The sequence below is a fragment of the Acanthopagrus latus genome, chromosome 5 (genome assembly GCF_904848185.1).
Source record: "Acanthopagrus latus isolate v.2019 chromosome 5, fAcaLat1.1, whole genome shotgun sequence".
Taxonomy (NCBI): domain Eukaryota; kingdom Metazoa; phylum Chordata; class Actinopteri; order Spariformes; family Sparidae; genus Acanthopagrus; species Acanthopagrus latus.
In genome coordinates, this window is record NC_051043.1 from 26,629,268 (window position 1) to 26,651,429 (window position 22,162).

General features: G+C 42.5%; 1 protein-coding gene across 3 annotated transcripts in view; it reads right to left on the reverse strand.

Moving 5' to 3' along the window:
- Nucleotides 1-22,162, reverse strand: part of pcsk5b (proprotein convertase subtilisin/kexin type 5b) — a 73,001-nt gene that overhangs the window by 2,651 nt on the left and 48,188 nt on the right. The window contains exons 20-36 of one of the 3 annotated variants that reach the window (XM_037096849.1): nt 21,393-21,508; nt 13,111-13,210; nt 12,726-12,862; nt 10,992-11,189; nt 9,395-9,463; nt 5,069-5,129; nt 4,838-4,983; nt 4,274-4,480; nt 3,966-4,049; nt 3,622-3,808; nt 3,306-3,520; nt 2,434-2,676; nt 2,085-2,318; nt 1,397-1,577; nt 1,102-1,319; nt 373-473; nt 37-247 (exon numbers count right to left, since the gene is read on the reverse strand). In XM_037096849.1, the coding sequence (XP_036952744.1) occupies nt 37-247; nt 373-473; nt 1,102-1,319; nt 1,397-1,577; nt 2,085-2,318; nt 2,434-2,676; nt 3,306-3,520; nt 3,622-3,808; nt 3,966-4,049; nt 4,274-4,480; nt 4,838-4,983; nt 5,069-5,129; nt 9,395-9,463; nt 10,992-11,189; nt 12,726-12,862; nt 13,111-13,210; nt 21,393-21,508 (2,708 nt within the window). Of the gene's footprint in view, nt 1-36; nt 248-372; nt 474-1,101; nt 1,320-1,396; nt 1,578-2,084; nt 2,319-2,433; nt 2,677-3,305; nt 3,521-3,621; nt 3,809-3,965; nt 4,050-4,273; nt 4,481-4,837; nt 4,984-5,068; nt 5,130-9,394; nt 9,464-10,991; nt 11,190-12,725; nt 12,863-13,110; nt 13,211-17,539; nt 19,882-21,392; nt 21,509-22,162 lie in introns of those variants that run through there. The other 2 variants (XM_037096851.1, XM_037096850.1) reach the window with 2 other exon arrangements.

Sequence of the window (22,162 nt, forward strand, 5' to 3'; positions counted from 1 at the left end):
GTGTTTTGCTGGCTGTCTATGTGGGTTCTCGTCTACCTCGTGAGACTGTGCAGTCACAGCACTCCCTGGATATGGGTTTATTATCGTGGCGTGTCTCATTTCCACAGCAGGACAGGCAGCGGCCGTCATCAGACAGGATCTGGAGTGCAGGGCACACTGTGCAGTTGTGTGTGCTTGGTCCTCGGCAGTCCAGGCAGGACGGATCACATGCCAGGCAGACTGGCTCATCATTTTTGGAGTCTGAGCCCTGGAGCAACAGACAAGTTTGTCAAACACAGCAGCGTCTTCATGACTTACAGAGCAGCTTTGCCAGACTGTGAACAACGAACAAACAAACTCTGTAAAGCATGTAACACAGAAGCTGTCTGTCACCTGTGAAGCAGCATAGAAACCTATGAGACACTCTGAGTCACAGATGCCACTCAGGAACTTGTAGCCTTCGTAACAGGACTGACAGGCCAGAGCGCCCTCATCTGGAAGAAGAGAGAGAACTCATTACAGAAAACAGTGTGACGTGTCTGCTGAAGTGGAGTTTCCAAATGAAAAGCACATCAGAAGGAAGATCAGAAGTTCGTCATGGCTTTGCATTTACCATTACAGTACTGAGACATTACTCTGTGTGGAGCCTTCTCAGCCTGGTCATCCTTCTCTGTCTGTCCCTCTATTATCTGTCAGCTCTCGACTGTATTGTCCAATAAAAAAGGTTTTTTAAAAAAATCGTCCAAGTAATGTCTCTTTGTTTATTCTTCAGCCCTGGGATGCATTCTCCAAAATGTATCACTACAATAGATGCCATTAATTCTTGTTACAGTTTAAAACACTTAATGAGGAGGTGATCTGCTGGGAAATTGGGCTTTTTCATCTTATGTGGCATCAATATCGTGAACTACAATGTTCACTTATGACAAATCTGCCGCAAGCCACATTCCCCATTTTCACAGCATCATCCGGCCCATCAGAAATAACTTAACTTGACTTTATGAGTCATGAAAATGTAATATCAACACATCAGTGTAGAAATTATGTTGAATCTATTCTGATTCTGAGTCACTAAAACACATTTTTTTACAGTCCAGATAAGCCATCACAGGCTTCTTTTACCGCTGCAGGTCTTGCAGGTGGAGTGGCACTTGTGACAGGTCTTGGACCACCTGTCTTTGTAGAAGCCTGGAGGACAGCTCCGCAGGCACTGCCCCCACTGCTTCAGGTAGACAAAGTCCGCCCGACAGCTTAGACAGTTTCTGTTTCCCCGACCCCAACACTGGCTGCAAGAGGGGTCACATCGCTCGCAAACCATGGTGGAGGTGTTGGCAAAGTAACTGAAAAGGAGTGAGGAGGTTTAGTTTGTGATGTTCTTTGTTGATTAACAAGAGGAGACTTCTTGAGCTCTCCGAACCTCTCTGAACAGACTTCGACGCAGCTGATTCCCTGCTTGAAGAATCCAGGTTTGCAGGTGACACACTGCACGCTGTGACGGCCAACGCAGGACTGACAGCTGAAGTGACAGCGCTCACACGAACGTTCGTCCTTGTCCTCGGCGTAGTAACTTACAGGACACTTCGACATGCATGTGCTGTCTGATGGACAAAGATACAAAGGCACAGTTGGTGGATGGTTAGCGTAACGGTAACACTCCACCGTAAGGTACACAGAAATGTTAGTAGTTACTGAGTAAGGAATGAATCAGGAAGTATGGTGGTCTACTGAGTAACTACTCAGTATTATGACTCACTTTACTTGAAGAGACAAAAAAAGAGTAACTAATGATTAAGTAACGAGTGAGTTGTCATTAGCTGGTGCCAATCAGTGGGTAGTCGATAACTAATCAGGAACAACTCATGAAGGATTCACAGATATTTATGAACTCAACACTATCTAATGATTCATTAGTGTAGTATCTCCCAGTCTGCTCATTATTATCTGCTGTGTAGCCCTCGACTCACAGTTACTCACCAACTATCAAGTTGTTCCTGATTTATTCCTTACTCGCACATTTTTGTGTACCTCATTGTAAAGTGTAACATTCACAACAGATTGATCAAAAATATTTCCTGAATTTCTGATTCGTTATTTCAATAACATACTCAAGAGGAAGTAAGGCTCATTGCAGCTAAGGCACTGGTCTTTGTCTGGCCCAAAACAGCGGTGGCAGATTTTGTGACACTGTTGGCACTCCCCATTCTTGTCCTTGTATGAGCGCAGAGAGCACTCACTGTACCACACACAGTGTCCACTGGCATCCAGAAGCCTGTCGGTACCGCAGCTGAGGCAGGATGACGGCTCGTGGCCCGAGCAGGTCAGGCATGACTTGTCACAGTCTGCAAAAATCAAGACAAATCAACACAATCAACTAATACAGCCTGTGATGAGGATGTAGCACCTTTTTGTTTTGTTGTATTTTGCACGATCAAAACCAACTTCCACCTTCCCTACCTCTGCATTCATTGGTAGTCTCGTCATAGTAAGTGTAAGAGGGACACTTAGGCAGACACTCTCCGTTGTAACGGACAGCTTTGGGGTTCCGACACACATCACAGTCGTCGAAGTCCGGGCCGTCACACGAGGCACAATCAGCATGGCAGCGCACGCACTCCTGTTGCTGCTCGCTGGCAAAGTAGCCGTCAGGACAATCGTCCAAACACTCATCCTCATGAAGGAAGTAATACTGGTCACACTCTGGGAGATGGAAGAAAGGAACAGCTGTTTACAGTGCTCGAAGAAAACCCTGAAATCTTGGCCAGAGAATTAATTATTAATAAACAGTATACGTTTAATGGAAAATGTTAAACAGACAACAGGCATTTGTGTTCCAATTTTGTTTCATTTTTTGCGCTAAATGCCAATTTCTTTCCATGTGCATGCCACATGACTAGTTGTGGTCTTCTGAAATGTAGGCATGGATTTATACACTGAATATACAACTCTTAAGTCTATGTGGTGGACATTTGACCCTCATTCAGCCCTCACTTTCATCCTAAACTACTGCTAACGTAGTCAAAGAAAACCTGAACATTTCCTTAAGAAGGTACTGAAACTATTCTGACCCTGACAAATGTTTTTTACCTTCCCTCGACTCATCTTACATCTTACTGCATCTTACATCTTACATTCAGCCATCACCGCTGAACCATTTGCAGTCGAGTGAGCAGAAGGAGCTTTCTGTCTTTCTCCTGTCTTCATCTGTTCTTCCTTTTCCTCTTTACTGCTTCCTCAACAGTTACCTTTCACAACAAGACCTGTCTTTAATCATTCTCTCCACATCTCCAAATTTCTCAACTTCTCACTCCTCCAGCCAGCATACTTACTCTTACACAAGCCTCCCTGATTGCAGTCTCTACAGTGAGCTGGACAGTGGAGACATTCAGTCTCTGTGGCGTAGTAGCCCGGCAGACAGTGAGACCGGCAGGTGTGGTCCAGCAGCAGATAGTCTGTCTCACAGCTCAGGCAATAAGAGGAATTTCCCTTGCAGGATGTGCACTCTGGGGCACATGGCTGGCATGCACCACCTTTAGGAAACCCTCTAGGACAGAGGCAGAGAGAGAAAAGAATGAAGCATCGCTGGCATGTTGTGATGATGCATGTTCATGTGTAAGTCAAGAAATGAGAAAACAGGAAAGTCACCTCTGACAATCCACCACACACACTCCATTGTGCAGGTAAAGCCCGTTGCGACAGCGCTGGCAGTGCTGGGCATCCAGACACATGACACATCCCTTGGAGCATTCTTCACACTGACTGGACATCTTGTTGGCAAAGGTACCAGGTGGACAGCGAGGCATGCAGGTCTGCTGAGCGGTCAAAAACCGACCTGAAGACGCACAGAAAAACAATGACAGGAAAAAGAATGACTGAAGGACACAAAGGCTGTCAGCAACAGCCGATTTGAATTTTAAGTAGAGTGCATATCATCATATCATGTCTCACACTGCCTGCATCTAAACATCTAATTTGCAGCACATGTTTACCTGAGATGCAGCTGGTGCAGTCCTCCTTTTCTGCACCGGAGCAAGTCTTACAAGACGAGTGACACAGCTCGCAATCGCCCTGGACTGAAGGTAAACAGAGGAAATCAATGTAGACATGAATGATGTGGAAAAGAGGAAGAAACGAGACTAAAAGATGAGTAATTGAGGGCCAAATCCTGTTGATTGATTTCCTTAGTTTTCTTGAAGCAAAGGAAATTACATTAATTAAGATTCACCCAAAACAAAAGATCAGAGATGTCTAATTTTGACAGCTTTAAGTACTGAGGTCAAATTAACACGTGTCGTACTGTTTCTGAAGTGTTTCTCAGAGCAGAGAGCGAGCTGCCTGCCCTCTAAACACTCCCCGTTCCTCAGCGTGAAGTCGTCTTCACAGGAGTCACAGTCGTCAAACCGTGGCCCTCCGCAGGTGCGACAGGCGCGGTGACACGGCTCACAGTCCTGGCTCTCCTTATCCACAAAGAATCCTTCCTTACAGTGGTCCACACACCCTCCGTCTGGACACACAAACACGGTTCATTACTTCCTCTGTGTATCTTAAGTGGTATTATTCTTTCAGTGGAAACTTTTTCATCATATCTGACACTCAACAGATGTGTGCAATGTATACAGTTCTTTAAAGAGGGTTAGTAATCTAAGATATCTACCAAATTACACTATTTCATATCAAAATGCAGATGCAGATCACAGTTTCTCTGGAAAGTTTCTAAGAAAAAAAAAGTGACACTGAAACTATTATTCTTGGTGTCAGCTCCTCTGGGTGCAGCGCCAAAACCCTGTCTTATCCTCTTCACAGATGTTAATCAGCTGATATTCACGTCATGCAAAAAAATCATAAATGGTTCAGTTGTTACCAAAGACGTAGAATCCCTCTTCACAGAAGTAGCACTGAGTCGGGTCACAGATCACACAGTTCTTGTCTTCACATGGAGCGCACACCATGGTGTCGTCCACACTGTAGGTCCGATCTGGACAGGACTGATGACAGTCTGAACCTAACCTGACAGACAGATCCACAGAATCAGTGCAGGGATATGTGAATACGAGGGTGTCACGCCATAAAACTCTCAGTCTAAGAAACTTACTGGTAGTAAGTGTCTTCACATTTGAGGCAAACGGTTTCCTGCGTCTGATCTCCAGAATCCTCTGTGGTGAAGAGCAGAAGTTACAACGAATCATTAACAACGCAATCTCAAAGCAAGGCAAGAAAAGACGAGTAGGCTTAATTTGAGAGGTTGAAGCTTCTGTACAAATCACATTTAAATATGAAGCAGCAGTTTCACACATTTTGCACTGACGGATGTGAAGCAGCAAATTTCAGGCACTGTTATTATATTTTTAAATTGTTTTCATGACTCTCAGTACGAATTTTGAGGATGGAGGCCTAGCAGTACTGTTTTCATGGCTTTGTTTGTTAGTTTAGCTCATGTTGTTTCTCTTAAGGAGGGAAGTTCTGGGTCCGACTGGCACTGTGTGACTGACCCAGACTTGCTCTCGGTCACGGTGTCCTCTTTATTTTGTTACAGGTCACGAGATAGAGCCAACTGTGTGTTTTGCTTTACATGCTGAACAACCTGAAGGCATAGCCATGGTGGTAGGTCTAAGTGGTTGGTTGGTCATGCAATTAAAAAGTGGTAAAATCCAATCTAGTCTTTTGTGCACACAAAGGCAGCACTGTGAGTTCTCTCAACAGTTTTCCCTTGAACGCCAGCAGGGGGCACTCTGACAACACACAATACATGTGCTCAGTTCACTGTGGATTTGGCCCTCTGAGATCAATCACCAGCTGAGTGTGATCAATGTCGAACGAGCGAGCAAATCTAACTCTTCAAACAAAATGAAAAAGTCAAAGAGTCTCTGAAGGCATTTAGTTCATGTCTGTTAGTTTCTCTAATCTTCAGGAAGTCAGATGCTGCTGCTGCTCCGCTGCGCTGTGTAGCAGGTGTCGTGTCTCTGTTCGCCTCGCACTGCAGGTGTACAACACAACAACAAGCATAATATGAGTGACAGGTAGTGTTTTGTTATTGGAGACAGGGGGACCTATGCAGGGGATATTAATAAGTAATTCAGGTGTGTGTTTGTGTGTGGGAGAGAGAGAGAGAGAGAGAGAGAGACTGTTTTTATGCCTACACCAACTGAGAAAGTTCATTTTGCTTCCAAACTAATTAATTCCTGCTGTCAATCAAAACCATCCAACTGGTAACTGAGGAGGAGCCTCACTGTCATCCCTTAGTCCAATGATGTCAAGGTATCTCCCAGGACAGAGGGAGCGAGAAGTGGGATTGGAGTGTGAGAAAGAAAGGATCAGACAGGAAGCAGAAGAGAGAGAGAGAGAGAGTGTAAAGGAGAGTTACTGGGGGGGAGAGAAAGAGATGGAAATAACTACTTAAAAAAGCACCTTCTGCAGATTTTCCCTTGGGACATTCATCCTCTCCAGAAAAGTCTCCACCGACCCCCACACCCCATTCCTCTACTGCTTCCAGCACCCACAACTTAACACTGCACTGGTTTGCACTTCAATGTGGTTCGACAAGCCACTACCTGTGAAAGTAATTACTCATACAGAGAGAGACTGGGAGAAAGGAAAGGTGGGAGGGACGGAGGAGCCGGAAATCATGCCTTCAGGCTGTGTCTATGTGAGGAGAGAAAATAGCGCCCGCATAAATATTAACCGTGCAAGCCAGGGGATGGGGGATTTCAACAGAATTTAAACTGGCATACACATCCTGAAGCATGCACTTGTGGAATGCGCAAGCTCTCATACACACATATTGAAGCTGACACATCACAAAAGCTTTTACAGACATATGAAAGAACATGCATATGAACACAATCACACATCAAAGTGATTAGAAAAGTGAAAAGTGTGGATGAATGAACTCAAATCATCACTTCAGGGGGAGAGACTGTTTATCAAGACGTGCTTTAGGAGAGGATTTCCTGATAGAAAAAAAAAAGAAAAAGAAAAGAGAACCGACGTGAGAATATAATAAAGCAGAGCATTCGTGAGAAAGTCAGCTTTTTTCTTTTTTTTTTCAAACACAGGAAGGTGCAGCGCAGCTTTACTACAGCTTAACACTGGAGGTGAGATGAGTTTCAGCGTGCCAACAGCGTCTGAGCAGCAGGAGACGTGGAATGGTGCGTTCGCTGTGTAAGCCGTGAACAATGGCGATTAAAAAAGGTGTTTAGCAACCTCATCAATGAAATGAAACATCCTGTTGAGAAAGAAGAAAAAAGGCACAGATCACGCGGGGAGGAGGACTGCTGATGTTCAGAGGGAAAGTTAAAGCAACACAGACTGATTAGAGATGCGTCAGGGACAGGAGGAGGCCACTTGCCAAGGAGAGATAAAATAATGAAGATTTTTTTTTCATCCAAGGTAAAATACATCTTCTGGTGATTTAGCCTGAGAGAGCTCTTATCACTGAGCTACACAGGACATGTGCCTCACTGCCATTTTCCTTAACACAAAGCCAAGACATGACTAATCCAATTATGAAATAATTTCCAGCCCTTATTCCTCGATTAAGGAGGAGTATAGTACGCTGAGAGGATTAATGGGTATAAAACTGATGATGGGAGTTAAAAAGAAGCACTGGAGTAATGTGATGGAGGGAGATAGGACTGAGTTAAGGGCTGCTGCATCTTATCACACACCGTCAGGCTGCTGAGCTCATTGATGGATACTCACATAACTGCAAAACTCACACACACACACACACACACACACACACACACACACACACACAGCTCATTTACGAACTTTAATCTTTAGTGTGAAATTCAAGCAAAATTAAACTTAACCTCGAGTGTGAACACCTGCACCTGTAGATTACAGAACTATTCATCAGAACATAAACTGTGAATGCTGCAGTGTGATATTATTTTTTATGGTATGTGATATCAGCAATGCTGCGCTGCATACAATGTAAGATTTCGCTCTTTTTTACCCATTTTTAAAACATTTTCCTCTTTTTTGTTTCTTGATAATTGTTGCCTGCTTGTCTCTCCAGATACAGTGATTAAACTGTCTTGAATTGTAATATTATTTTCTTTATTTTTTTGGAACGAGTAACTAGTCTTCAAAACATAATCAAACCATTTTTCAGGCAAACTTTTCCTTTTAACACATTACACTGCGTGGTTTGATTCTTACTTTTGTCTTATCCTACTTCAAAGTTTCAAAAACGACACCCAAATTTTTACCCCAAAGACTTCCTACCTCACTGACACAAGCATGGAAATATGCACACATACTGGATACCAGCCTCAGACACCACGCACGCTGGTTCATTTTCACTTCAGTGTGCAGCGTCGCGTCACAGGGCCAATCATCGCCCATCTCTAATCTGACTGACTGACTTGTTTAGCTTGCAGAATTGTGATTACTAAGAGCAGGTGGGTGGCAGCGAGGTTGTGGTGGGGGTGAGAGCGAAGGGAGATATTCCACCCAGAATGCATAATGACATAATAACAGCCCGTCCCTCCACCTCAGACTAGTTCAGCACAATAACAACTTTCTACGGCATGTTGGTAACCATCCCTGGGTAAAGGAAGTGCTCATGTTTTTCATGTGGCTTGCGCTGACAGGGTGAGGCGGAAGAGCACATGGAATGAGATTTATGGAGGACTCATACTGCCTGGTTCTCTCTTTACATCTTTAGAAAAAAAACAACAACAAATCTCATTGAAAACAACGGGTTGATTTTTGATATTTACAAACTGTGGAGGGAATCAGCAAATTGGTACTTGCCAGTATTTTCTCAGGGTGAAAAAAAAAAAAAATCCAACTATTTGTGGAATAGATAATGTCCACCTCTGACATGAATTAGATTTCAGTAAGTTTTCATGTGGACTAATGTTTGAAAATAATCAACATCAGTCATGCAGAAAGTGAAAAATATCAGATATTCTGCACCTACATGAGTCCAAACACTCATTTGGTATAAAGTGCCTGACAATTAGGGAACACTGCAGTTAATTGTAGTTGAGTAAATGAATGAGGCTTATTGGGAAAAAACAAAACAAAACGAAATGTTTGTCAGTTGTCAGGCCTCATTTTAAGTTAATTTAATGATGTAAATGCATCAGTAGAAAGCCAACAATGTGGATGAACAATCAGTGGCACCAACAGTGAATTGACCTTTATAAGTTATCGTGTTTTTCTCACAAGCATTCCCAACAATTAACCGTATCACACCCCTGAGTAATGAAATCATAGAAGTCTTCAAAGCAATAAAACACGAGCACTTTGCCTGCAAGACGTTTCTAGCGTGGCATCTAGCTAGAGTACATAGATGCTGCTGAAGCTGGTGCATTCAGTTTTATTTCCGCAATTTAATCAAGCAGATGGTGAACGAAGTAGGAAGACAGAGAAATGAAGAGTGAAGTAAAAGATGCAGTGTACTTACTGCGCTTACACTGCTTGCAGCCCTCGTCACAGGGGAGACAGTCCTCATCCTCTGCATCTGCAACCTCACCTGAGACGGATTTGAAAAAAAAAAGAGAGCCAGACAGAAGAACATGGTGATGAAATGTCACAAAGAAGAAGACAAACGACTCAAGCAAAGTAGCTTTAAAATTCAAAATGTTTGTGAAAGAATGTTTGAGTAAATGTCGGCCTTTTTTTTGTCACAACAAAGTCATGAGTTATGGTCAAAAATGTATTTTGTGAAGTTGCTTCTGACCACCAAATTCTCATCAGTCATCCTTGAGTTCAAGTGGACGTTTGTGCCAGACGTGATGAGATTTCACATTCATGAGAACTGGACAGATGGATTCACAACCCAGAAACATGTTGCCTACATTTAAAAAAAACTGCCAAATTGCTGACAAGCTTGCAAGACGGGCAGAAGTGATAAATCCCACCACCGTCCGTCCACAGCAGCTAAAGTTTTGCCTGCTCCAAAGTTCAAGCTGTCTGTGGAGCCTGTTGAGACCTGCCTGTGTCATATGATAAGAATTTGGTCTCATCCTCCCACTCATACTCTTTATATCCTCACGTACAGACTCTCAACATTAGTCCTCAGCTCTGTCTTACAGTCAGTGTAGTGGAGGTGTAGCCGCCCACCTCAACCTGTCCTTCTTATCTTAAATTAAAAAAACAAAACAAAATATTTCAGCTGCTTCTCGATCCTCCTGTCTGGCTGGCATTCACACTTGAGCTCTTACGATGGAGATGAAGCGCATTGTGTTGATCTTTGTCAGTCTCTCTGAGGATTAAGGTAAATTCAGCAAATGTTGAACAGATTGAGAACAGAAAGTCGATGCAAGAACACGTCAGCATCGGTCAGACGAACAACATTAAGACAGAAATTATTGACTTGATTTGCCTTGTGGGGAATTTTTTCTTAAAGATTTCCTCTGTTTCATTCAGTATTTCACTGAAGCAACAGAATTCATGTAATACCAGTACACAAACAGTGTGACTGTATTTGTTTAAAAGACTTCCATGGCCGTGTGTGTTTCTTTTTCTGATAGCATTCACATTCCACCATTACTTTCAAAAGCGCCACAGAAAATGAGCTGAATAACTTCTTTATTAATCTCTCGTATCTTCGGGAGCAGAAAATTCCTCCTCTTGACTGCCTCTTTGTTTACACATAACACTGAAATCTTAATACTGTTAGTATCACAGAGCAGTAGTTCAAAGAAGTCAGTCTGATGAATAGTTTCCTATTCTTCGGTCAATCTTTGCGCGAGGCTCAGAGCCCTGTGTTGGCATATTTTCTTCTGGCATATTTTGTACACAGGCTTTAAAATGAGGTCACTGTGCTACATGTGCGCTCCCTGAGGTGACGTTCACCAAAAACTCAGCCCCGCTCTGTGACAGTGGTGCTGAGCAACACTGACAGCTGTTTCAAAAATCCTTCACTCACTCTTCATTTATTCAACAACGGTGAAACGTAGATGAGATATTTCTTTCCAGCACAACACTGAGCATTCCTGCTTCTTAAAGCTGACCCCAGTAAATGTGAAGTGTCATGAGGCTCGACCAGCATCTCTCACCTGGCCTGCACTCCAACGGCACGCACTGGCCGTGTCTGAGCTTGTGTCCCGGGCCGCAGTGGAGGCAGTGATCTGCCGTGCAGATGATGCAGTCTGCAGGGCAGGGCTCACACCGACTCCTCGAGGAGTGGAAGAACCCCTCCGGACAGGCATCCCGACACTGATTCTGAAAGAGGTACCTGGCAACCCCAAACTTATCTATGGAGCAAGAGATGAAAGGCAAATGTGTTCATGAACTGGGACAAAAACTGTGATAAGTGAGATGAAACAAACAGGTATGCAGGCACACTAGGACAGGGACTCGTACACAGAAAAGGCTGTGTGCATGTGTGTGTGTGTGTGTGTGTGTGTGTGTGCCTGTGCATGTGTGTGTGTGCGTGCATGTGCGTGTGTGTGTGTCCCTTCTGCAGTTCTTTCTCTTTTTTTTTTTTTTTTTTTTACTCTCTAGAGACAGCAGGGGCGTAAAACTCCACATTACAATCAAAGGTTAGTGTCAAGAATCGTCTGCTCAGTATGTGCTAGCATGCAATTCTGTGTGTGTGTGTGGTTGTGTGACTGGCCAAGAGAAGAGAGGTTGTTTTGAGAGAGGAAAGACATGGGGAGAGACAGATGGAGGGTCTCTTCATGTTATTATTGTTATGTCTCATTGAGCTTCAGACAGACCTGCAATTAAATGGAACCACATTTGCAAACACAGTCTGACAAACTTGCCGGCTAATTGAGTGTGTGTGCGTGTGTGTCTTTGTGTGCGCACACACTTGAGGTGAGAGAGAGAGAGAGAGAGAGAGCGCATGTTTGTGTGTGTGCGTGTGTGTGTGTGTGCGTGTGTGTGTGTGTGTGTGTGTGTGTGTGTGTGTGAAGGGCAAATCTGGTGTTAATCTTCTCCTTGGCTGTCTGCTATCTTAGAGTGCGTGTGTGTGTCTAGGTGGGTGTGTGTGTAACAGAATCTCCCCAGTGTAAATACACTCGCTCTGACAGCCATAATACTGTCTGTGACACTGTGATAAACACAGTTATTACTACCACTACCTCTTCAAGATGATATTGCTTCAGCTGTGAGCCTCTAATGAAGTCCGGGTTTTATCATAGCGATTGTTTTTACACTGATGAAAAAAGGTTTTTTTCATGGACTTTGGTTTGGCTGCACCGGATGCGAAGATCATAAAATTGACCAGAAGGTGAGATCTTTAAAGGAAGCAAAGAAACCCTGACACAGCTTGTTCTTTAACAGAGCTAAAAAATCAGAGAGAGATGTGTGGTGACCTCTTCACGAGGATCCAACGAACAAATGACTGATTCCCCCCTTTTAACACATCCATCAGAGGGGCCCTGGCTGAATTACCGCTTTAATTAGATTCATTTACTTTTAGAGGATTGATCGGTGGAGTCTGGCACAAATGAGCCTTGGCTTGATCCATGTGATGTTACGAAAAAGCACGATTTCACTTACATTCCAGTCACAGCCAGATAGATGGAGGTTTTTAAGTCAACACCAGGGCACGTCTGCAAAGAGCCACCTGTGTCACTCTGAAGGCTGCGAGCGTGCTGCGCTTATGAGTCACGAAACTGCTGAAGTTGAAGTTGTTCAGACATCTGAGATTGCTCTGCTATACCCCGTCTGTTAGGACAGCTTTGACTTGACAATACACAGATTCTTTGAGCTGAACGTCGACTTAATTATCAAATTAGGTGAGAAAAAGTCATCAGAGTGGTTTCAAACCCAGGTGAGTTTACCTCTGTCACAGCTGGTGCAGCTGTCAGGTCCCTCGTCAGCACATTCCTGGCAGGTGTGGTGACAGAGATGGCACTGCCTCCCCATCGCATATCGGCCCTTCTGACAGCGGATTTCGCAGCGTCCGTCATCAAATAACCTGCAGGTGAGGATGTGGTTCACATGCAAAATCAGCATCATAGAGCAGAATAACTTACTCACAATGAGAAACACGGTGTCTGTAGTGACACACAGCACATGCAAGACAAACAGCTTTTGGTGGAATCAGCTTTTAGTTCCTCATTTTTGATAACATGTGGGTTTTGTTGGGGTACAGCAAACGTTCCACCTCATCAGTATTACTCTGCGTGGTTTGAATGCAGACGTCTGTATGTCAGTGCTTCTCACCGTGTTGCAGGGCAGCTGGTGCAGTCGTCTCTCTCCGGACCTGTGCACTGCTGACAGGTCACATCACACAGGTGACACTGCTTATGACCCATGTACTCTCCTGCAGACGGAGAGAACAACAGTCAACAAAGTGTCTTCTCCCCCCCCCCCCCCCGAAAAAACTAATTTCAAAATGACACACTTTGCTTCCTCCAACGCCTTCTGTTTTTTTAAAAATGTGTTTATCAGCTTTGTTATGTCTCTGCTCACTTCTTTCTTTCTTCTTTACTTGAGTGACTTGAGTTGTCGCTGTGATGTGTCCTAGTTGCGCCAATTATCAACAGCCAGTTGTTTTTGTTTTCACTTCGGTGAAGGTCCAGCTCATTATCCTCAAGCTTCTGACACCTCCCGCACTAGAACAGCTCCTCTGTTTGTTGTCATCCTCTCTTTGTCCTGTTTTTATATCATGTGCAAATACTCTTCGCACGTTCGAAACAAAACATTGCACTGTTTGAAAATGTCACTCTCTTGCTAATCCCCTGTGAGTGTTTTTACAGTAAATACAGACTGGATTTAAGATGGTTTTGCCCGCTTAGGAGCTTGAAGATGAAGATTCAAAAACAGCTTAAGACTTTTTAAACAAAGATGGATTTTGACAGATTTAAACTGACATGAAGTTACACAACCTCTTCTCTACAGATAACAGAAACATGCAGTTGATCTACTTTAAAAGGTAAACTGACATGGTGTGATGGAAACATTATGTTTAGGGTAAAAATATGACATGCTGGCCTTTAACCTACTCTGCCGAGCCTGTGAGGAGGTTCAGACTATCAGATCAGAAACATTATGAGTGTCTCAGTTTCTTGATGTGCTGCATATCTGTTGTTTGCACTAGATGGCCAAGAAGAGCCGTAAACATGTGTACTCTTCAAACACCACTGTTGTGTGGGGTAAGTTAGTGGATATGAATACATCATTTGATGACAGCAGAGACTAATGACCTGTCACCTGTGCAATTTCATTCATTATACAGCAGGAGTAAAACATTTGTAGCACTGCTGCCACACTGCAGACGGCTCCTGCAGGAGTTTAAAGCATTCGGAGGATGTTTCCTTTACGTTCATGTGGATTCCTGCCACAGTTCATACACACAGTTTGAACTGAGTTACACATGCGTGTATTTGTGTGGTGCGCTCTGCCTCTCAGGGGCCACTGGAGCTTTTCTAAGTGCTTGAATAGGACAGGACTGAGAGGATGGTTGTGAAAAAAAAAACTGTGTCAGACTCCATGAGCAATACTTTTAATAACCAGCTACTGACCAGGTAATGGCAACATCAGCAGGGCTCTGGCTCAGCTACATGACGCAGAAGTGTGCTCACTCATTAGAGCAGAGGTGCAACAGTCTGTCTAGTATCAACTTATCGTTGGGTTTTTTACTCAAGGGATAAAATGTCTGTTACTACAGCCTCATCCTCCACTGTTTAAAATGCTGAAAATGTGCGTAGGATTTGGGAAGTCGGAAAGTTTTTGTTAAAGGACGGGTGCAGGCTGGAAATTGGTCCTTAAGTGCCAGAAATCTCAACACCTGGCGAAGCAATTGTGATGATCAAAAGCATTATCTCACTCCAGGTCCATACGATTGTCATTCCGCAATACGCAGCACTAGGAATCATACTTACCTCGTCCTTGTAACGTTACATACAAATCATATTTTCCGAATTATGTTTTCTTCCACCACGTGATTGAGTGTTAGGTACACATTGGCCACATTCGGCAAGAACACACATACAGTAAGCTATTGTATCCAAAGTTGTGAAAGGATTTTGAGAGAAGTTCCGAAAACCCATCAACCTTCAGCTTTATACTTGGCAACACTGAAAAGAGCCGTAACAAAAGAGGCATAAACATTGTCTCCCTACCCCACCTTTGTATTAGACAAAGGTGACACACACTGGCTCAGGCGTAAGGATGGATCAGTGTGTGTGTGTGTGTGTGTAAAGTGTGTGTGTCTGTGAGCATCCTTCAAGGCAGCGGCGAGGTTGTCTGTGCTCTCTGGCTTTCTGTGAAAAGCTCAATTGTTCCTTTCAAAACAAAAGAGCTTCTTTGTGTACAAACACAACAGGCGGTGGCTTCCCATTCAGTAGAGCTCTGCTGAAACCATTCAAACAGCCCCCGAATAAACGCCGTCACTCTCCCTAAACCACACACACACACACAGACACACACACACACACACACACAAATTGTCTCCCTGTCTTTCTGTTTGTCTCCCCCTCACTCACGCACACAAACAAACGGGGAGCCAAGTTCTCAAGGGACGGAGAGCCGCACAACTCTGCTCAGCAAAAGCAGACACTTTGGACTCCCACTGCCAGGCAGGAGAAGAATGGAGCGGAGAAGAAAGAGAGCCTGTCACTCAGGGGAGTAAAACTTTTCCTCTGTTATGGACTCGGCTGACCTTGTGAGGACATTGACAGTCTGCTCTGTTAGGAGCGAGAGCCCTGTTGGCTGATATCACACTGACATCCAACACACCTGGCCCTGAATCCAAATTCCCCAGCCCTTCCTACCTCCTGATACCTCCACATTCTTGGTCCAAGAGAGTAGAAAAACAACTTGTATTGGCTTCACCCCGCAGGTGGTCAAGAGAATATCAACAGCACTGTTTATCTAATTTTGTGCATATATTACCACAGAGATGCTTTGGCTCCTTCCTGACCTGAGTTGGGTTATACATTATTAATCCACGCAGGGAAATCTGTCCATGTGACTAGTTGGACAGCTCCTTGTTCAAGGTCAGTGTCGGGATTATTACCTAATATGCATGTCATTTGTAATGGAAAGCTCCTAAAGTGAAACAAAAAAAAATATGCTGACAACCACCATGAATTATAACAGGATAAAGTAAGATTTCTAATGGCTGAACACCAGCCAATGGAAAAATTGGAAGGATCATGTTAATTATGGCCAGAATCCAGCAGGGGATAAAACTCAGGTCATGACATGAGGCGCATTCAGCAGAAATCTGTGGTGAGGACCGAAATCAGTAATTATGTTCGAGATGCTTACTTTTATCTTGTTTTTTTTTTTTTAATGAATAAGCCCATAATGACTGTTTGGTTTCTATAGTCTTCCCAGAAAGATTCCCAGAATGTAATGCAGCATTCATTTATGAGAAGAAATGGATCTGAATCATACTGAATCATGTCGCTCCGTCGGGCAGTCTGTGAATCATTGCGAGTCCTGTTCACAGTTGTCAATGAGTCTCAACACCTGTGAATGCAAGTGAATTAAAGGACCACTGTGTGGGATTTAATGGCCTCTAGTGGTGAGAATACAAATGGAAACCAACTGAATACCCCATGTCAGGCTTCCCTACGTAGCGGATGAAAATTTGAAAGGCCGTCTCTACAGCTAGCGTCTAGTTTGTCCATTTGAGGCTAATGTAGAGACATGATGGTGCAAGATGGCAAAACAGTGGACGAGGAACCAGTGGATACTCCTTAATATCCCAAAATCTGACACAGTGGACCTTTAATTGTATAACCTACTAATTAAACCATGCAGACTCACTTTAAACCAGCTGGTAAAACATGTTTTTTTTTCCTGCTTAAATGAGGAATAAATGAATTTTGACAGGGTAACCTTAAAAGCAACAATGAGCTCTCAAATCCACAATCAAATTAGTGCTGAAACACATTTGCCAATGTTAAAACAGTTCCACAACCTGGAAAGGAACACACACACAAAAGAAAATACTTGTATGGGGGTGACAGGGAGTTTGGCCACAGTTACTTATGAACACTTGCACAATATCTTACGATAAATATCTCATCTGTTGAAATACAGCGGGTCACAAGCTGGAATGTGTTATCTGTTCCCTCCTGAAAAAAGGAATTGGAGTAGTATTTGATGACATGATTTGAATTAAAGCCCTGGATTTGTTGAGATCTACTGCTACAATATTAATTTCTGTTGTATGGCAAGAAAAGAGAGAGAATAATGAAAAAGAGTAACTCGAAAATTAGTTCAGTATTCGAGCTGATCTCAGTTGGCTCATGAATATAAAACGGTTGTGACTAAATCCACATAAGAGACTGAAGTTTGCACCTTTCATGAAGAAGATGACCCACTTTTAGCTTTCACCTAATTGTCATTGAGTGCACATGTCTCCCTTTAAGTGCTCTGCTCTGCCTGGGGCATGTGAAACTTTCATTTAATCAATCTGATCGACTGCTGAAAAACTAAAAACATTGTGAAAGCAATGATCTGAATTACAATGATGTTTTTTTTTTCTCTCTCCCATCATGAATTTGTAGAAAGAGAGAGAAAAAAAAAAAAAAACTCAATGAAGAGTGAAAAAACCTAATGTTTTGGAAAGAAAGCGAGAAACTGATGGGACAAAATATAAAGTACCAATGAGAGCGGAAAAGAAAACAAAAACATGAACAGATTAAACATTTTAATAAGAACACTTAAGTAAAAATAAAAAATAAAAAAAAGATTTTCAAAACTAGGACTTTGAGTAACATTAATAATGCATTGTCACAGATATGTCACAAGTACACAATAAAAACAGCTTTTATACGAGGGGTGTGTGCGCGTCTACTACCAACACCACACAATCTAAAGTCAATTCAAGTCATCTTAAACAATGACCAAGAATAAGTTTTTGTTAACCAAAACAGGGGAGTCATCAATCTTTATTACAAATCATCAAGAACCATAACCAGTCGACAGTACAACAATTCATCTAATACTGTAAATGCTCAAGCTGCAGGTTTGAAAACCCACACAAATAGAATAAGAATTTTAAACATTATATTTGCCGTTCTTTTTTATTAGAAGCCAGCACCACCAGAATAACCTTTGAGTTTCACCAGGTAAGGTTTAAAGACAGTCATGAGGAGGAGAAACCAGACATATGAAGTCTGTCAGCCGTGAACGCAGTTTTGGCTCAATATGATTACAAACGCAATCCTGGTTCTGCAGTGATTCTGCCGGGTCACTTTCAGGTGTAACAATAACAATGTATATAGTGAAAAAAAAAATAATAATAAAATAAAATAATCGATTGCCTCGTTTTGTTTTGTTTTTTTTCAGATTTTAAATGCCAAATGTGTTTTCTATGTCTAAAAACAAAATCCCTTTTCTGAAATAACTGAAAGCAAAACGTCACAGCTCTGATTTGCACCGTAGCGGTCTGCCTGTCAGAGACCTTTACCTGCAAATGAAACATGATAACGACAGAACATTTTCTATACTGATCGTTGACCTTCTGTGTTGAGAGTGTAGAGCAATACTTCAAGTGGATATGCATTGCCGTTACATTGGAATGACAGAGAGAAGAAACTTCTAAAACTCTATTTTATTTGATAACAGTAACATGAAGGGATGCACCGAAACGGATAAAATATAATTATCAGACAAAATTCCCTTTATTGGGGTTACATATGGCATGTGGAAAATCCAAAACCAACACGAAGAAGAAAACGCAGTTCCCTGGAACAAATGTGACTTATATTTCAATTATTTTATCCAGTGACGACTTTAAATTGCTCGGTCACAGTAATGGATGGAATCAATGCTCAGGTTTTGGGCTCAAGTTTAGTATCCAGAATCTGCATCATGAAAAAGAAAAAAAAAAGGGGCATCGGTGCATCCCCAGTACCACAAATTCATTATAACTCACTGCAGCGTTTCCTTCCCTGCAGAAAGCTCCGGAAGGAATGACTATCGACTCGTCTTGTAGTACCTCTGGAATGAATCAATGCTGTCTGGGCTTACATTAAGAATTAATGGCATTCTCCTAGACACTCCCCAATAAAGACAAACACACACACCTACTCAGAGGGCAGAGTTATGTTTTTAAATAAATGAAATGAGGTGATTTTGGTCTGTATCGTGCATCGATCTTGGGATATGTTGAGCTGTAGCATCTAGTGGTGGCTAATTCATGTGTCAGAGCTCATGTTTGTAAGAGTACGTGTGTGGTGTACATACATACATATATATATATATATATAAATATATATATCTTTGTCTTAGTACGTGTGTGTGCATTTGTCTTCCCTTGCAGAGTCAGCCCAGACAGACATTATTTTCACATTACTGAGTGAGCTTCTTTTTTTTTTTTTTTTCCTTTGACGTATATTTACAGGCAGAAAACCAGGGCCTTTCCTACTGTATGTTCACTTTCCATCTGTTTATCATTAACACTGGAAAGGAAGAGGAGGAGGAAGAGGAGCCAGAATAAAAATGCACACAGCTCACAGGCTGAGTGGCTCCTGTTTTAAGCTATGCTTCCTACACTGGCAACAAAAAAAGATTCAATTATTTTGGCATCGATGCTTTGGTCACAAAATACCGACACTTTTATTCTTTTTTTTTTTTTTTTTTCTTTTTGTTTTCACTTTTGTTTCATTTGCTCATTTGTTCTTGAAATAAGTCCCAGTCATTTTACACCCTGACCACGTGTGTGTGTCCCAGTACAGAAAAAAGGTAGGTTTGTTGTAGTCCTGCCATCGCACCTCCGATGCAGTCCCTTTAAAGAGGCACAGATTCTCTTATAAATTATGTGACTGTGAATGAGTGGGCAGGGGGGGTTTGAGAGGCAGGGGTGCCCCCACATCCCCCCCCCCACACTCCCTTAACGCCCAGTGAGTACGTCCCATCAACCCTTTTGCGAGCACGTTCTGCAGCACAGTTGCTGCAGCACTTTCCTCTGGCAAAGATTGTTCTTTTTAACGAGCACGCAGAAACTGCCTTCCGCCCAAGATTCTTCATTTGCTTTCCACAGACCAGGAAGAAGAAATACATGGGGGGGGGGGGGGGCGTTAGGGAAGGGAGGGGGGATGAACACACACACACACACACACACACACACACACACACACACACACACACACACACACACACACACAGAGGCAGAACCATTAGAAATGGTTGAATGGCAGGCAGAGCCATGTGATTGGTCAGGAGAGTTCAGATGACAGGGAAGAGTTTTTTGATCCAATCACAGGTGATGTTCATCGAGGCGGAAAATGATTGTAGTCCAGTGGAGTGATTGGATCCATGTCAGGAGAGAGAGGAAACAGATTTGGGAGAAAAAAAAAGAGAAAAAAAACAGAGAGAGAGAGAGAGAGAAAAAAAAACAAACATCACACAATTAGCAAATTGAGGAAATTCACAACTTGGTGTCATTTTACAACACAGAAAACTTGAAGTGGCCGACCAGTCTGTAACAACCATAAGCCGATTCTTTAACCAGACACGTTGAAGGTTGGAAGCAGACTGGTTGTGCACTTTAAGCAAGGTATTCATCATCAACAGAAAGTTCACACAGTATAGAAATGTTTCTTTTCAGGACTTTATCTCTTAAAAAGCTGTGGGTTTATTCTAACTAGGAGGTCGTGACTAGAGCAGCAAATCACAGGCTGCAGCTGAAGCCTCATAATCAGACAGCCGGTTAGAGAGAAACAGGAATATTTACTCTAAAAGATCCATAAGTCAAACATGCACAATTCAGAAAGACAACACCATAAAGCAAAGAGATAAAATCATGCAAGTAAAGATGAGAGGCATTTTACAAGTGTTGCAGACGATGAGATTATTTGAAACACTTAGAAAGTTAGAAAAGGGGATAAAGAGTAGGCAGATTTTTCAAGAAACGTTTCAGCCTGTGCAGCGTGACAAAGTACAATGAGAGCAACCGAGAAAAAGGTGAGTTTGTGTTAAAAAAAAAAAAAAGCAACTACTATGCGTGAGTGTCTAGTCCCAGAGAGATTTTATATCAATAATATGCAGAACATGAATGAGACCTTTTGATAAAGAACACAAAAGGCCAAAGCAAGGACAGACCGCCTCTCTGCTTTAAAGCTCCAACACTGAACAGCTTAGATTCAAGAAGTTAGTACAAAGCTCAAAAATATAAAAAGGAAGGCCACTTTATAAAGCTATCTTGTGCATTCATTTATCATACCCTGTGGGATGTAACACAATTTAATTCACCTGGAGAAGCAAAATAGTCTCAGAGAGAGTTGGGATGTAAATCAGCACCTCTGATGCTTTTGGCTCTTTGATGGGCTGAGATTGTTTAGGCCACAATTTATGAACTTTTGCCATTTAAACTATTATTTTCTGTCGTGACTCTGTCTAACTCAATGCTCTAGCTGGTCTAGACTTTACAGAAATGTCACTGCAGACCATACTAGTATGACTATTTCCTGTCAGAGGCAATGCAACAAGAATAAAAAGAACACACTGGGCATATCTTGTAGATAAGAAAGCTGACAACTCACCATCTTTGCAGATGGTGCTGACCACGCAGGCTCCTGACTCCAGATTGTAACCACTGACACAGGTGCTGCAGTTTCTTTCACCGGGCCCCAAGCAGTCGTAGCAGCTATGGTCACACCTGTCGAAGGTCGCATGAAGGGTTAGACACTATGCAACTGTGCTCAAGTCTCCTTTTGAAAGTTGGAACTGTTCTTCAAGGATCTATCTTTTGGTGGTACATATTCAAACCACTGAATGATACGGACACTGTCAAATGTAGGCATCCTTTCAAAACAGTAACAGACATACATGACTTGATACTTGATGCTTAAGTGTGAATTTTTGCTCTTGTGTGCAAGTTGGTTAACCAGGGACAAAAGACTGGACCCAAGAAAATATTACAAATTAAATGATACCTTGTATTTATTCCTGAATAATCAACCTTAGCACACCAATATTTAAAGCTATCTACTCTGAATTATTTTGTAACTTCACTGCCTTGGCCTCTTCAGGTGTTGAAGGCTTTTGAACACAGTCACGACAAAAATTATATTAAAAAAATATTTGAAATAATCCTTCCAGAGCAAAGGACAAAAGAGAGGCAACGGGAAAAACAGTTATCCCATCTGTAATCCTGCCAGTGACAAAAAGGGGCCAAGACCTTTATCGGAAATTATCCAACCAGGAGGGAGCTGACAGAGAATTAAGTAATCAAGTAAGGTAAGGGGTCAAGAGAGTGATAAATAATTCAAGGTGGGACAGAAAAACAACAGGGAGACAAGTCCACCGCAAG